Raw genomic sequence first — 14,597 nt, 5'->3', positions numbered from 1 at the left:
ATATTTGTTATTGCCTTCCTTCTGCTAACTTTGGGCTTAGTTTTTTCTTCTTTGTCTAGTTGCTTGAGATGTAAAGTCAGGTTGTTTATTTGAGATCTTTCTTGTTTCTTAATGTGGGCATTTATTACTATAAACTTCCCTCTTAGAACTGCTTTTGCAGTATCCCATAGGCTTTGATATGTTGTCCTTGCATTTTCATTTGTTTCAATAGATTTCTTGATTACCCTTTTGATTTCTTCATTGACCCATTGATTGTTTAGGAGCATTTAGTTTAATCTCCACATATTTGTAAGTTTTCCAGCTTTCCTCCTGTCACTGATTTCTAATTTCATACCATTGTGGTTGGAAAAGGTAGTTGGTATGATTTCAATCTTTTTAAATTAGCTAAGACATGTTTTGTAACCTATCATGTGCTCTAGACTGGAGAATGTTCTGTGTGCACTTGAGAATCTGTATTCTCCTGCTGTTGGATGGCATGTTCTGTAGATCCATTTGGTCTAAAGTGTCATTCAAATCCAATATTTCCTTTATTGATTTTCTCTCTGCATGATCGATCCATTGGTGAAAGTGGGGTATTGACGTCCCCTACCATTATTGCATTGCTGTCTATTTATCCCTTCAGATCTGTATTAGATTGGTGGTTATGAGAGGGGAAGGTGGGGAGGGGAAGTGTGAACGGGGTAACAGGGCACATATGTACAGTTATGGATGATAATTAGTCTTAGGGTGGAGAACATGATGTAGTCTATACAGAAATTAAAATATAATGACATACACCTGAAATTTATATGATGTTATAAACCAAAGTTACCTCAATAAAAAAATAAAAAATGATAATAAAAAATGTTTAATATATTTAGGTGCTTCAATATGGGGCACGTATATGTTTACAATTGTTATATCCTCCTAATGACTTGACTTCTTTGTCATTATATAGTGACCTTCTTTGTCTCTTGTTACAGTTGTTGACTTAAAGTCTATTTTGTCTGATATAAGTACAGCTACCCCTGCTCTCCTTTGGTTTCTATTTGCTTGAAATATCTTTTTCCATCTCTTCACTTTTGGCCTATGAGTGTCCTTAATGCTTAAGTGAGTATCTTGCAGGAAGTATACAGATGAGTCTTGTTGTTTTAAATCCATTCGGCCACTATCTTTTAATTGGAGAATTTAAACCATTTACAGTCATGTACTGCAGAATGATGTTTTGGTCAGCAATGGACCACATATATGACAGTGGTCACATAAGATTAGTACCATATAGCCTTGGTGTATAGTAGGCTACACCATCTAGGTTTATATAAGTACACTCTATGATGTTTGCACAATGACAGAATCATGTAATGATGCATTTCTCAGAATGTATTCCAGTCGTTAAGGGATGCATGACTGTACACTTAAAGTAATTGATCAATAAAGACTTACTATTGCTGTTTTGTTAATTGCTTTCTGATTGTTTTGTAGTTTCTTAGTTCCTTTCTTCCTTTCTTGTTGTCTTTCTTTGTGAGTTGATGATTTTTTTTGTAGTGGTTTGCTTTGATTCTTTTCTCTTTATATTTGTGTATCTATTACATGTTTTCATAATACATCTTATAGTCATAACCATCATTTTTAAGCTAATAAAAACTTAAATTCAGTTGCATAATAAAGTTTTACCCATTTACTTACCCTTCTCCCACAATTTATGTTGATGTCCCAATTTTCATCTTTTTATGTTATATGCCATTGTAACTATAGCTATTTTCTTGACCTATATGGTAGATTTCAATGTAATTTATAAACCACATTGCAGTATGAGAGTATTTTGAATATATATTCACCTTTATAAGTGAATTTTAAACTTTCACATTTTCATATTGCTGATTAGCATCTTTTTGTTTCAGCTTCAAGAACTCACTTTAGCATTTCTTGTAGAGCAAATCTGTTTGTTATAAATTCCCTCAGCTTTTGTTTGTCAGGGAAAGACTTTATCTCTCCTTCATTTCTGATTGACTGTGTTTATGGGTAAAATATTATTCATTGATGGCAGTTTTTTTTCTCTGAGTACTTTGAATATATTGCCCCATTCTCTCCTGGCCTGCAAGGTTCCTGCTGAGAAATCTGCTGACAGCCTTAGCATGATTCCCTTGTATGTGTTCTCTTGCTGTTTTCAAGATTCTCTCTTTGTCTTTGATTTTTGAGAGCTTGATTGTAATGTGTCTCAGTGAAGATCACTTTGGGTTGAATCTGTTTGGGGATCTTTGAGCTTCCTGTGCCTAGTTGTCCATACCTCTCCCCACATTTGAGAAGTTTTCAGCCATGATTTTTTAAATAAGATTTCTGTCCCTCTCTTCTACCTCTGGGACTCCTGCATTGTGGATATTGTTTCTTTTGATTGTGTCCCACAATTCATGTAGGCTTTAGTCACTCTTTTTTATTCTAATTTCTTTATTCTCCTCTGACAGGATAATGTCTAGAGATCTGTCTTCAAGCTCACAGATTTTTTTCTTCTGCCTGATTGAGCCTATTGATTCTTTCATTTCATTCATGGTTTTCTTCATTTCCAGGATTTCTGTTTAGTTCTTTTTTATGATTTCTATTTCTTTGTTGAATTTATCATTTTGTTCATTTATTGTTTCTTGAGTTTATTGATTTGTCTATCTGTGTTCTCTTGAATCTTGCCTAGCTTTCTTAAAATCATTATTTTGAATTCTTTTTTGGATAACTCATGGCACTATTTCTTTGGGGTCAGTTACTAGAGCTTATTGTGTTCCTTTTGTGGTGTCATGTTTCCTTGCTTTTTAAGGCTTCTGATGGGTTTGTATTGATGTCTGTGCATTTGAGGGTGCAGTCACCTCTTCCAGTCTTTTTGGACTGGCCTCAGTAGGGAAGGATTTGCACCTGGAGCTGGCAGCAAGAGCACTGACTGGGTAAGATGCAATGTCTGTGGTTCCTGTGAAGGCACAGTGGTGTAGTCTCTGTGCCTCTTTGTTGGCTGAGGTTGATTGTAGGGGTCATCTGTGGCTGTGGTACCTGCAGGTGGCAGTGGCAGGTAGGGCTATTGGGATCTTTGGAGGCTAATTATGCTGAAGTCTTACTGTTCCCTGTCCCCCTGCACCCCCCCCTTTTTTTTTTACCCATGGGAGGAAGTTCTAGCTGAGGAGAACTTCTTGGCGCTTGGTGTAGCATGCTGACACTCAGAGCCCTCAGAGTAGTATTGGAACCAGGGTCCTAGGATCAGATACACATGGAACGACCACAGAGCCTGGCTACTGAGCACAGATGAGCTTGCTGTGGCTGTAGTACTGGTGTCTAGTGTATGGGCATGTGCAGACATCCCGTGGAACTGGTACCTGCATCTCAAGGGCTCACCATCATGACTCCTGCTGGTGGGAAGGAATGCAGTAGTGGCAAGGGCACTGGGATGACAAGGTGCAGTGGTGGCTTGGGCCTAGGGGGCAGAGTGCAGTAGTAGTACAGCCTTCAGATGGTGGCTGAAAGTCTCAGGTCTGGCCCCTGGGGGGTGCTCACAGGATAGCAATAGCACAACTTTGGTGGTGTTCTGTTAAAGCCATGTGTAAGGGCCCAGAGAATTGGGCGCAGAGCTGTGACAGCATGACCTAGGCAATGACAGTTCAGAGCTAAAACCCAGGAGCCAGGGTATAGGGTTCAGGAGAGTGGCAGCTTGGTCCCAGCAATGATGGGTCTGAGCCTCTACCTACCACAGGAGTGGGGTTCATGGTAGTGGCAACATCCCTGGCAACGATGAGTCAGAGCTGCTACCTGGTACCCAGGGGGTGAGGCTCAGGGCAGTGAGAGCCTATCTCAGCAACGACAGTTCAGTCTTGACCTGATGTGTTGGGTGGGGCTCAGGGTAGCAGCAGCATAGCCCCAATAATGGCAGCCATAGTGTGACTTGGGACCCTGAGGACAAGGCTCAGGCAGGGGAGGCTGCCTTTGTCATGATGGGACAAAACCTCCACCTGGGGCCAAGTTGGGCAAAGAGCAGCGATGGCTCTGGTCTTCTATATGATGAGGTGCTGTGGTCTCCAATCCCTGAGAGTAGAGGAAGGGAGACACAGCAACAACCAGGGTCCTTGAAGGTAAGTCTCACTTCAGCAACAGCTCTATCTGGGACTAGATGCAGAGTTGGGGCACTGCAGGCTGCTCCATCAGCTGGAATCAGCATCACTGAAGACTGTGGGAGACCTCTGGAGCAAAGGCTGCAAACGGCCGCAATAGAGAGGCTTGCTGGGGTGTGCCTGTTCTCCCTCTCCCCATGTGGTGAACTTCCTCCAAGGGGATTACCCTCAATGTCCAGCTGCTCCCAACGGGGGGAAGGGGTGATGCTGGCAAAGTGCTTCCGTTACTTGTCTATGTGGCCATCCATGATTTTTGAGCTCCACTAGGTTTTAGCTCCTGCTTCTTTGTTGTTTAGAGTTTTCCCTGAGCTGTTTTTCTCAGTTTGTAGCTGTTTATTTATTGTTCTTCTTGTTTTTTTTCTGGGGAAACAAGCATTGGGACCTCCCAGTTCTCCATCTTGCTGATGTCACTCCCAAGTCCCTCATTCTACAGAGGAGGCAAATGAGGCCTGAGAGAGAAGATATTTTGCTCAATAAAACCCTACAAGTTTCAGACTGGAAATTATATTCTGATTCTTCTCCTGATTTTGCTAAGGAATTGGTTATAATCTCATGAGTGCAAAAACAACAAACCGATTTTAAACTGAGTATGAAGTGCATTTTTGAACATTTATTTATAATCTTGGACCTTTTGTCTCAGAATATTTTCAGCCTCCTGGTTCATGAATAAAAGTCTTTATTTGAATACAAAATATTAATATATTCTTGCCGAGAAGCCATCATGGGAAGTTACAGAAGTGACAAATAAATTAATTGAGCATGATAGGATTCTAATGAAGTAAATAATTCTTGAAAGTGCTCTGTGAAATAGGCGGTTGTGTGTTTTCAGTATTCAACCCAAGATAATTCACATTTTGCTGTTTATGTGCATTTCTGACTTCTGTGCATTTTTAATTTCTCTTCTTTATTTCCCTGTAGACAGAATAACCAGAACATTACAAATAATACTGGAAGTTGTACCAGAAGAAGACTGTCATAAATTATGAATTAATATATTTGAAATCTTGGCGATCTGTCCCGGCCCTTGTTTCTTCCCAAAGGGCTGAAACAAAATATGGATCTTCACTTCATTTTATGACAGTCGAGAGGATTGCGACTTTGGTGATGGACTAAAGGAATCGGTTATTTCCATTCATATCTTTTTGTATGTTCAAACTGGTTTCTAAGAATTTTAGTTACAACTCCATGTAGGTGTAGAAAGCTGATATGCAGTTATACCATGAGTTCTCATGATTGTTTAGTCCTTGATACCTACCTGTTGAGGTTAGGGAAAAAGACTGCGGAATGAACAATTACTTTAGTGGTCTTTTTCTATAACCTATCTTATAACGGCTAAGAACCTTCAAATTGATGACTGAGATGTTTTCTGTATATGTGGGTTTTGTAAAAACTATTTTTACATACTGTAGATGACCATACTGTGAAAGTGTTTTCTACTTTTCTGGAAAAAAAAAATCATATGTCATCCTTATGGACAGAGGAAAGAATGAAATTTATTTTCCATTGGCATTGCATTGCTTCCCTTTAGATACCAACTAAAATACCACTCATCTTTTAATGGACTATACCCAGAGCATTTTGAACAAAGGACAGAGGGGATATGCCTAATTTTAATGAATGTATTAAAGAAGAGCTTCTAGGGGCTATTGTTTATGAGACAAATCCAGGAATTCTATTTAAGTAAAAATCCTTGAGAATTTATTATGCTAAGATTTTTTTAACTCATTATCAGGAAGTTCCACGGTTATGTGCCATGTTATTTTCATGGTAGCCCATTTGATCAGGAAAGGATATGGCACCTTTCTTAGAGCAAAGCAATACTCAGTTTGGTGTTACAACCTCTTAAGCACAGTAACTTGTTTCACTAATAGTTTAACCCTTGAAAAATGTATCTAAATATGTGTATTTTTACATCTTCAAATTGCAATATCAACATAACACAGAAATCACCAAGAAAAAATGCCCAAAATATTATGTTCAACCCTACAATCAAATCTATATGCAGTGTTAGTAATTCTGAACAATTTTTCTTATTTCATAGCTATTTTTACATGGTGATGAATTTTGACAGTTTGTACATTTTCTTTATACATTTTATATTCTGTTAAAATATCTCTTTGGATAAAACTGTCCAGATCAATTAGGAAAAGGCATATATTTACATAAAAATTGAGGAGGAAATGTCACTGCTAAATAAGATTTACAACCGATGTTTCTAAAAATTTTCCACTTCTATATCTAGGCTTTGTCAGTAATTTTTTCACCTTAACTACCATTTGACTTGCAAAAGAGATAACTGATAACAAATTCATTGAAAGGAGGAGAAACTGTGCATGATGGTGCGCATTCAGACAGGTGTTGTTATGCTAGGATTCGAAAATATTGTGAAATTTTCAAATGAAAATAAGATAATGGTGAAATTTGTCAATTATTATTTACATACAGCTAAGATTAAATAGTTATGGCTGGAGTATGTTTCACCCTTTAATATTTGTCGATTTTAAAATAAGAAATTTTGAAAGAATTACACTGATTAAAATCATTAAGAGCAGATGTAGAGTTCATAGATATTTGACCAAAGTAGAAATGATTATTTATAATTTGAAGCAATTCCAATTCATTCATTTCAATTTTTTCTTTTGATAAACATTTAATATATATCCAATATTGACATCTTTCCAGCCAAACCTAGTGTTTGGGTCTTTAAGTGAATTAATAAAAGTTCCTTACTTTTTCTCTTACCATAGAGTTTTAAAATTTCGTCTGGAATCTTTAATACCTATATCCATTTGTCTGCATCTTTCCCCACTATATTGTTCCTAAAGGCAGAAGTAGATTTCCTTTATTTTCCTATTTTTTACAGTCTAGGTCTATGCAATCTCAACCAGCAAACTCCTTTTTTCTCTCCTAATAAAAAAAAAGGTAAAGTCTCATGAAGAGGTTTGTGTAGTTCTTGATTATTCCTGAGATTAATGTGCTCATATCAATAGTGGTAGATAAGTTTCCTCATTGTGTTTGCTTATTTTGGGTTCTAATTTCTCCTTAAATATGTTGTTGTACAAGATAACTAGAATACATATTCATTATTCTTTCCATCAATTTCAAAAATGATTTTTGCATTGTTAAATTTCTAAAGCCATTGTAATATCATTTTAACCAGAGAGAGAGTCAGTCGGTAATTTTTTAAAAAGTGATGAAGATTAAGCTGTATTTCAACTTATTTTTAGGACAGATCATGACAAGACACAGGGTTTCTGTAATCAGGGAATCAATGCTTAGTTTTTATTCAAAATGGTGTCATGCCAAGCAGATTCTAGTTCTAAATCTCTCCTGCACACTTTTATATATACGTGTATTTTATACTAAGTAAAATTTTTTCTCATATATTTAGAATTTTATATATATGGCATTATATATATAAATTATTACATGTGATATACTTGTAATAGTGTGCATATTCAAATGGCTATATACATATTGAGAGTTGATTATAACACAAAATAAAAATGCTAATACGGTGTAAGACAACTAGAATACTATTTTCAAGTGTTCTGCTTTTTGGGTACATAGAATCTCAACTATTTAATTATGAATTAAACAGATCTAGTAAAAAACTTCCAAAGCTAAAACAATCTGGTTTAAAAAATGGAATGATTCTCCTTCCACAATTATGAATATTTCAGAAATATTTTTGATCCATTTTTTAAAATATTAGATTATCTTCCTAAGATTTTTCTTTGATCAAATGAAGAAAACTGGACTGTTATAAATGGTGACTTGGTCAGCTGAAAGTAGACCCTGTTCTTATCTTTCTTCAGGAGATTAAAGATTTGTCCAGAAAAGATGGCTGACTCCAGTACCACACATAAATGTTAGGTGTATGCATGCACACATATACATATGTGCTTGTACTGTATCTCCCTCACTCCTGCTGGCACAAAATTAGGATAGATTATTAGGTTACGTTCGCAATGCATGGCAGTTTCTCTAGCACTAAAATATGCATGTTGAAACAAATTTCCAGATTGTCTTCTGTGTCCGGTAAAATTATTTCCCCAATTGCTGTTTGATCTATCAACAGATGGTTAACATGAGTATAATTACATAACTCAACAGAATTCTTCATGACCTGTAATCAGTCTTCTGGGAACTCATTATTTTATCTCTATTTACAGATGAATGTAATGCTAACAAAGAAAGGGAGCATCTTTGACATATAGTTGATTTCTTGTAATTGAAGTACAGGTTATGAAAAGATAAAAAACTGAAGGTCAGGGTAGCAGGAAATGGAAAGTAGTAGGGGATGGGAGGCAATAATATTTGGGTGTAATTTATTATGCAATATAGTCAGAGAAATGTTAAAAATTCATCGTCTGCTGCACGTAGGTGGATATCCTGAGAAGCTAAAGAAATGTAAGCATCAGTGCCCCTCCCTTAGACATGCCTCTTCCAAGGTCCTGTACCTAATTTTGCATTAGGAATTTTGTATTAGTTTTCTTGATGAAGATCAGCAAAATTATCTATACTTCTGGCCCTATGAAATCTGTAATTGTCCCTGTGCGTAAGGTAAAATAACTCCCATTACTTCTTCTATTAGAAATAAGCATGAGCTTTTTGTAGGATATATTTTTAAATAATGAAATTGTGAGGTAACTGAAATATCTATATATAACTTTAAGCGGCTTTCTCATAAATATTATGTGATATATAAGGAGAAAATTTCACCTTTTATGTATATTTTGTGTCAGTTCTGAATGTTAGAAAAAACAATGGGATTTTAATTGTAGCTCTTTTTCTTAGTTTGGAAAGAAATAGATTTGGGATTTGGATGCAGATTAGTCAAGAAATCTGGTTTTACTTAAATATAATCTTGCGTCATTTTATCCTATGGGCTATGTGTTGGTGCTGATAATGTGGACAGAGTTCGATTTTACCCTCCTAACCATTCGAAGTTAGGAACTAAAGTGTGGCGTTGTATACCTGACAAGAAGCTGGTGGTGGATATAAATTAGAATAGATAATGAGTCATCCTGACAGCTTCTGTTTACATTGTTTATATAAAGGTAAAAGAATTGTTACCTATAAATGTATTTTAAGTTAATTTTCTCATAAACAGTATTTTCAATCTATCTCGATATATAAAATACCTAAAAGTATAACCTCTCGGTAGTATTAGTACTGTACTTAAAAGGATATTTTAACAGCCAAGTTTTGGAGATAATTATTTCTTCTTTTTGTTGCATTTTCAAATTAGTTGGTGTCTAACAATAAATGCTTGGTCTATTTTTAGATCTGATACAAATTCACAAAGGTGTAAATCATGGTCTCACAGAAAATTCAGCAGTTTTCCATATGTTGTGAGCCATATCATCCTTCTTTACAACCTCACAAGGATATTAACGATCTTTTTGAGCAATTTCTGTTTTCTTTGAATGAATCAATGATTCCCTTTGTTTTTTTTTTTTTTTTGACACCCTCCTCCCCCAAGATAAGAGTGTGTCTTAATTTGAGTTTATACAATTTCCTGGGTATTAGTGCGAAACTACCACTTAGGTTTCCTTTCTTGGAGTCCCTGCCCCCCAATCTTTGTTAGAATTGGCTTTAAAATATCGCTGGAGCATGGTTACTGTCTCCAAATAGTTGTCTGTTACATGTGTGTATTTCAGCGACTTGGATCCAAGGTACATTTATAGTTTCAATAACTGTCTTAACAGTTTTATAGATAAGAATTCTCTCAAGAAAATGGAGCATTAGGCATCTGAGAGCCATACAGATGGATGCACTGGTTTGAAAGTGAGCATACTTTTTTCCCTCAACGTATACACTACTGATTTTTTTTTTTTTTACAAGGTATGACTAGAGAAAGTGAATTAATTTATTGGTTAGAAGACTCGGTTGCTGAGCCCTTATTACCTCTGGTTGAAGCCTCTAAAGGCTCACAGCTAGAGGGAAAAAAAAGACTAACACACAGTTATCTCTTTTGTAGCAGTGTCTGCATTTTGAGCACCTTGTGCATCAGGGTATTTTTGCATAGCTTCTTGTGGGAAAACATATTAGGCCTTTGGTTGTTACAGCTGTATAATTGGTTGGGTGGTGAGTGGCCTGACTTAAATGAGGCTTGTGAAGTTAGACCTCACTTATTCCTACTAATTGACGTTCTTCAGCACATGCTCCAAAGCACATTTGCATCTCACTGGGAGGCAATGCAATGTGGTTCCCTGGTTCTAGGTTTGAATTTCATATTTCAAAAGATTTCTGAATTTTTTTTTCCCTACCATTCCTCCCTCGTTCCAAATTTCCATTTACTGACTAATGTAATGTAAAGAATATTCCAATAAAGTAGAAAAATACTTTGGAGAAATAAAACACATTGTTTCAAATGAATGTATGCTTAGAATAGAAAAGATCTACACCAAACTACTGTGTATGCAGTTGTCCCCTCTTATCCATGGGGGATAACTTCCAAGACCCCTAGTGGATGCCTGAACCCGGGGATAGTACTGAACCCTATTTATACTATGTATTTTCCCATACGTACATACCTATGATCAAGTTTAATTTATAAATTAGGCACAGTAAGAGGTTAACAACAGTAACTAATAATAAAAAAAGAACAATTATAACAATATACTGTAATAAAAGTTAACCATAGATCGTAGCAACCTCAGTATACGATTTTCTTCTTTCCTTATTAAATCAAGAACTTTCACCATTCACTTAAAGCAAGCACTTTACAGCTTCTCTTTGGCATATCCAAAATGCCAGCATTATTACTCTTGTGCTTTGGGGCCATTATTAAGTAAACTAAGGGTTACTTGAACACAAGCACTGCGAAACCACGACAGTCGATCTGATAACTGAGATGGCTACTAAGTGACTAAGAGGTGGGTAGCATATACAGCATGGATACACTGGACAAAGGGATGATTCGTATCCCGGGCAGGACAAGGCAGGACCACTTGGGATTTCATTATACTATTCAGAATGGCGCACAAGTTAAAACTTATGAATTGTTTATCTCTGGAATTTTCCGTTTAATATTTTTGGAGGGCAGTTGTCTGTGGGTAACTGAAACCACAGAAAGTGAAACCTCGGCTAAGAGGGGGCTACTCTATTAACGGTTTCACATTAGTACATACATATTACTTTTGAATTGTTCTGGAGACAAAAACCAATTTATATAGCTACGGTTATAACACAAACCACAAGAATCCTCCCCAAATATTAAGTAGTCTGGGATTATTTTGATCCTCTCCTTGAAGAAATTTTTTACCTAATAGTTTTCCTTTGGGAATGTTATTACTACTGCTGTAACTCTGGAACTAAATGAGTGATACTTACATTTTGAAAACTGGGTTTTTCTCTTGACATTATCCATGTTCAGACAGTGGCATATCACTTTACTCTTTTAGGATATTTGAGGCTAATGCCTGTGTTCAAAATAATCATTGGCATTGGCCCCAAATGTTTATCTCTTAGTAGATGGATTGCTGCCAACGGTAATGCGTTTCACTGGTACCTCTCAACATTTTGAGGATTTTGTGAACGTAAGAATCAGATGTGTTGAGTGCATTGCTTAGTACCATGAAATACAGTGTCTTCTCTCTACGCCAAACTGATGAACAAACATGTAGTTGTGTTTTACTGACGCTAAAACTTGGCTACTTGTGGTTTTATAATAAGCACAAGTCAGAAAAAGTAAGACAAATGGCCTCTTGTACTGAATGCTTGGCGAACTTAGTTTGTCCTACTCTTCTGACAAAGATTTGACTAGATTTCATACAGCTTGGTTTTTACTTATCATAGAGTGAATTAGATGGTAGTGATGCACTGGTAGAAATGGTTTTTAGTTTTTGACTCAGAATTCATCTCATGATGAATCTTTCGTGTCTTTCTGTTGTATGTATATCTGTATTTACTTTATAAAAATGTGTTTAGTGAGCTTTGTGTTAAAATTTGACCTAGTAGCAGTAACTTCTTTTTCAATTATCAAGGGGTAGAAAAATCCACATATGTGTTGGTATGTTCATATTAACATATTATTAGGTACTATATATGAATATGAATGTATTTAAATGCCTTTTATAGTCTAGGGCAAGCATCAATCATTTGCACCAATGGAATCAGTTTAGCCCACTGGGAAAGTAGTGGTCAGATTACTCTAGAGGGTTGTGCTGGCAGCTTTCTCTTTGACCTGTGACCAGCTATATCCCTTCACTTGGATCTGGAATGCATTTGTCATGACCTTGTACCATTCCCCTAACTGGGGGGCGAGGGGAATGGTGGGTTTGGCCTGGTGCTCTAAAATACAGGAAGTGGGAAATCCAGTTGAGGAAGAGTGAGCCTCAGTATCCTCAATGGTCCTCATCTGTGGTGTGGTTTCTTCACTCTGGCATTGTGATAATGAAACTTGGTAAAGGGGATTGTGCATATTTTATACAAATTTTACACACTGTCATATTGATAAATTATTAAAGAGCAAAATTGCTTTTCTGCATCTACATTCCAACCATATCAGGAGTACTAAGATGACAAGCCGACTTGACGGCACGTAACAACAAGATAATTAACTATGAAAATATAAATGGTGCAAAGGGACTTTGGTTTGTGGATTGTGTTGTGTTTCTTAGGGTTCTCTGGCCCTGATGCCTATACCAGCATGTGATATGTAAGATAAAATGGATTTGTCTACAGCTTAATGCTTTCCCTCCGGGGATAGTTCTGGTGCAGCAGTCACACTGCCAGATGGTGTTTATGGCTATTTGTGTAAGTGGTAAGATGCTATGAAATAAGTGTGCTTCCATCTGATGGAAACTATTGATGCGTGTGCTTTTGTATTGAATAAATTTTGGTGCAATATGATGTCACTCCATTTTGCATTGAATTTAATTTCAATTGTATTTATGTATGTATGCCCGTCATGCTTCTAGTTGCTTCAACCTTTGTATATATATTTTTGGACATATTTTTACTTGAAAACACTTTAATGGAAATTAAATAAACATTTGATAGTTTACATAATCAAAGTCATGTTTTGCTTTTTTGAAAAAAACTTGAGGGTTTGGGTTTTAATGATTGGATTTATCTATCATTGATTTTGTAAATTTGTTGGAGTATCATACTTAACATCGGTTTCCTCTACCAAAAACTCAAAGTGGTGGCAGATTCAGAAAACGCTGTCGACACTCTTCTTCCGCATGACCTACATCCATCTGTTCTCTGGTTCAAAATATCTCGTAACTTCTCTCTTCTATTTTCACCTGTGCTTTCGGTCTTCTTATTTCTTGCCTCAACAAAAATCTCGTCTCTTGTCTATCTCTAATTCAGCCTTCACGTATTTCCCCAGAATGTTCTTTCTGAAAGACAAATATGGTAAAAATCTTCAGTGGTTTCACATCTATTTATTTTTTTTTCTGGTTGGATAAAATCCGAACTCCTCTGTATAATATACAGGGCTTTCCGTAACCTATTTCCTTTCTTTGTCCAGTTACAAATGACCACTTCCCCATTCTCTGCAGCCATATTAAATGTCTTTACAGTAGTTTAACAAAGAAAAGCTACCAGTATTTCAGTTGACACACTGCAGATTCTTACAGGAATTATATTTCTCCCCCCCACCCCGCCCCGATTCCTATCTCCTACTCTTCACATAGCAAACTTCTACCCAATATTCAAGACTGAGTTCAAAAATCATCTCTTCCCAAAACCTTCCCCAAGCTGGTTCAGGACTGACCCCTGAACACCTTCATCAACATGGGCACACTTCTTTTGTAGAATTCCTTGTACACCATTGTAATTGATTTACTAGACTCCTTTCTCTGCCTGGATTTACAAATATTTTTTTGTCTTTCAATAACTAAAGCATAGTGGGTACTTGGTTAATATTTATTAAATTCATAAATTCAATAAATGAATGAATGAACAAATGACTTTTATTCATTAGGTTTCATGATAAACTTTTCTTAGAAGCAATTTTTATTACCTCTAATTTTAAACAATCTGTTAGATTCCATGGAAAGAATATTTCTGTGAATGTCTTACCTTCAGAATGTAAGAAAACTAAGGACTTCCAGTCTCTCTTCTCCTCTCCCCTCTCCTCATCTCTCCTCTCTTTATCTCTTTTCTCCCCACTGCCCCCACCCCCAGTTCATGTTGGTAGGTGAGTCTTGATGGGGGAAACGAGCAGTCAAATGACCTAATATGAACTCTTGCTGGGAAAAGACATTTAGGTTCTTATATTCTTGACAAGTTATCTTTTTCATAATAATAACTTGAAAAAAAAATAATGCTCTGAAATATAGAGCAAAAGGAAACCTAAATTTTGATGACCACTCTTTGAAGTAGACGTGGGAGATTAAGTAGCACTTTTCCCTGGTGAAATGTTTTGGGAGAACAATAAAAGGGGAAACTCATAACTTTGGCACGTATTAAATTTAAACCATTTTGAAAAGAAATGCAAACTCTGTGATATGTAGGTAT

At 36.3% G+C, this 14,597-nt stretch overlaps 1 protein-coding gene across 1 annotated transcript in view; it reads left to right on the top strand.

Moving 5' to 3' along the window:
• SLC7A11 (solute carrier family 7 member 11) overlaps positions 1-13,114 on the top strand; it is an 80,251-nt gene extending 67,137 nt beyond the window's left edge. Inside the window, exon 12 of the mRNA XM_046656666.1 lies at positions 5,037-13,114. Within this exon, the coding sequence (XP_046512622.1) occupies positions 5,037-5,104 (68 nt within the window). The 3' untranslated portion in view covers positions 5,105-13,114. The remainder of the gene's footprint in view (positions 1-5,036) is intronic.
• Positions 13,115-14,597: the final 1,483 nt, after the last annotated feature.

This window comes from Equus quagga, chromosome 3 (genome assembly GCF_021613505.1).
Source record: "Equus quagga isolate Etosha38 chromosome 3, UCLA_HA_Equagga_1.0, whole genome shotgun sequence".
Lineage (NCBI taxonomy): Eukaryota > Metazoa > Chordata > Mammalia > Perissodactyla > Equidae > Equus > Equus quagga.
Note: the sequence above shows the minus strand (reverse complement) of the source record. Positions and strands in the feature narration are given on the sequence as shown.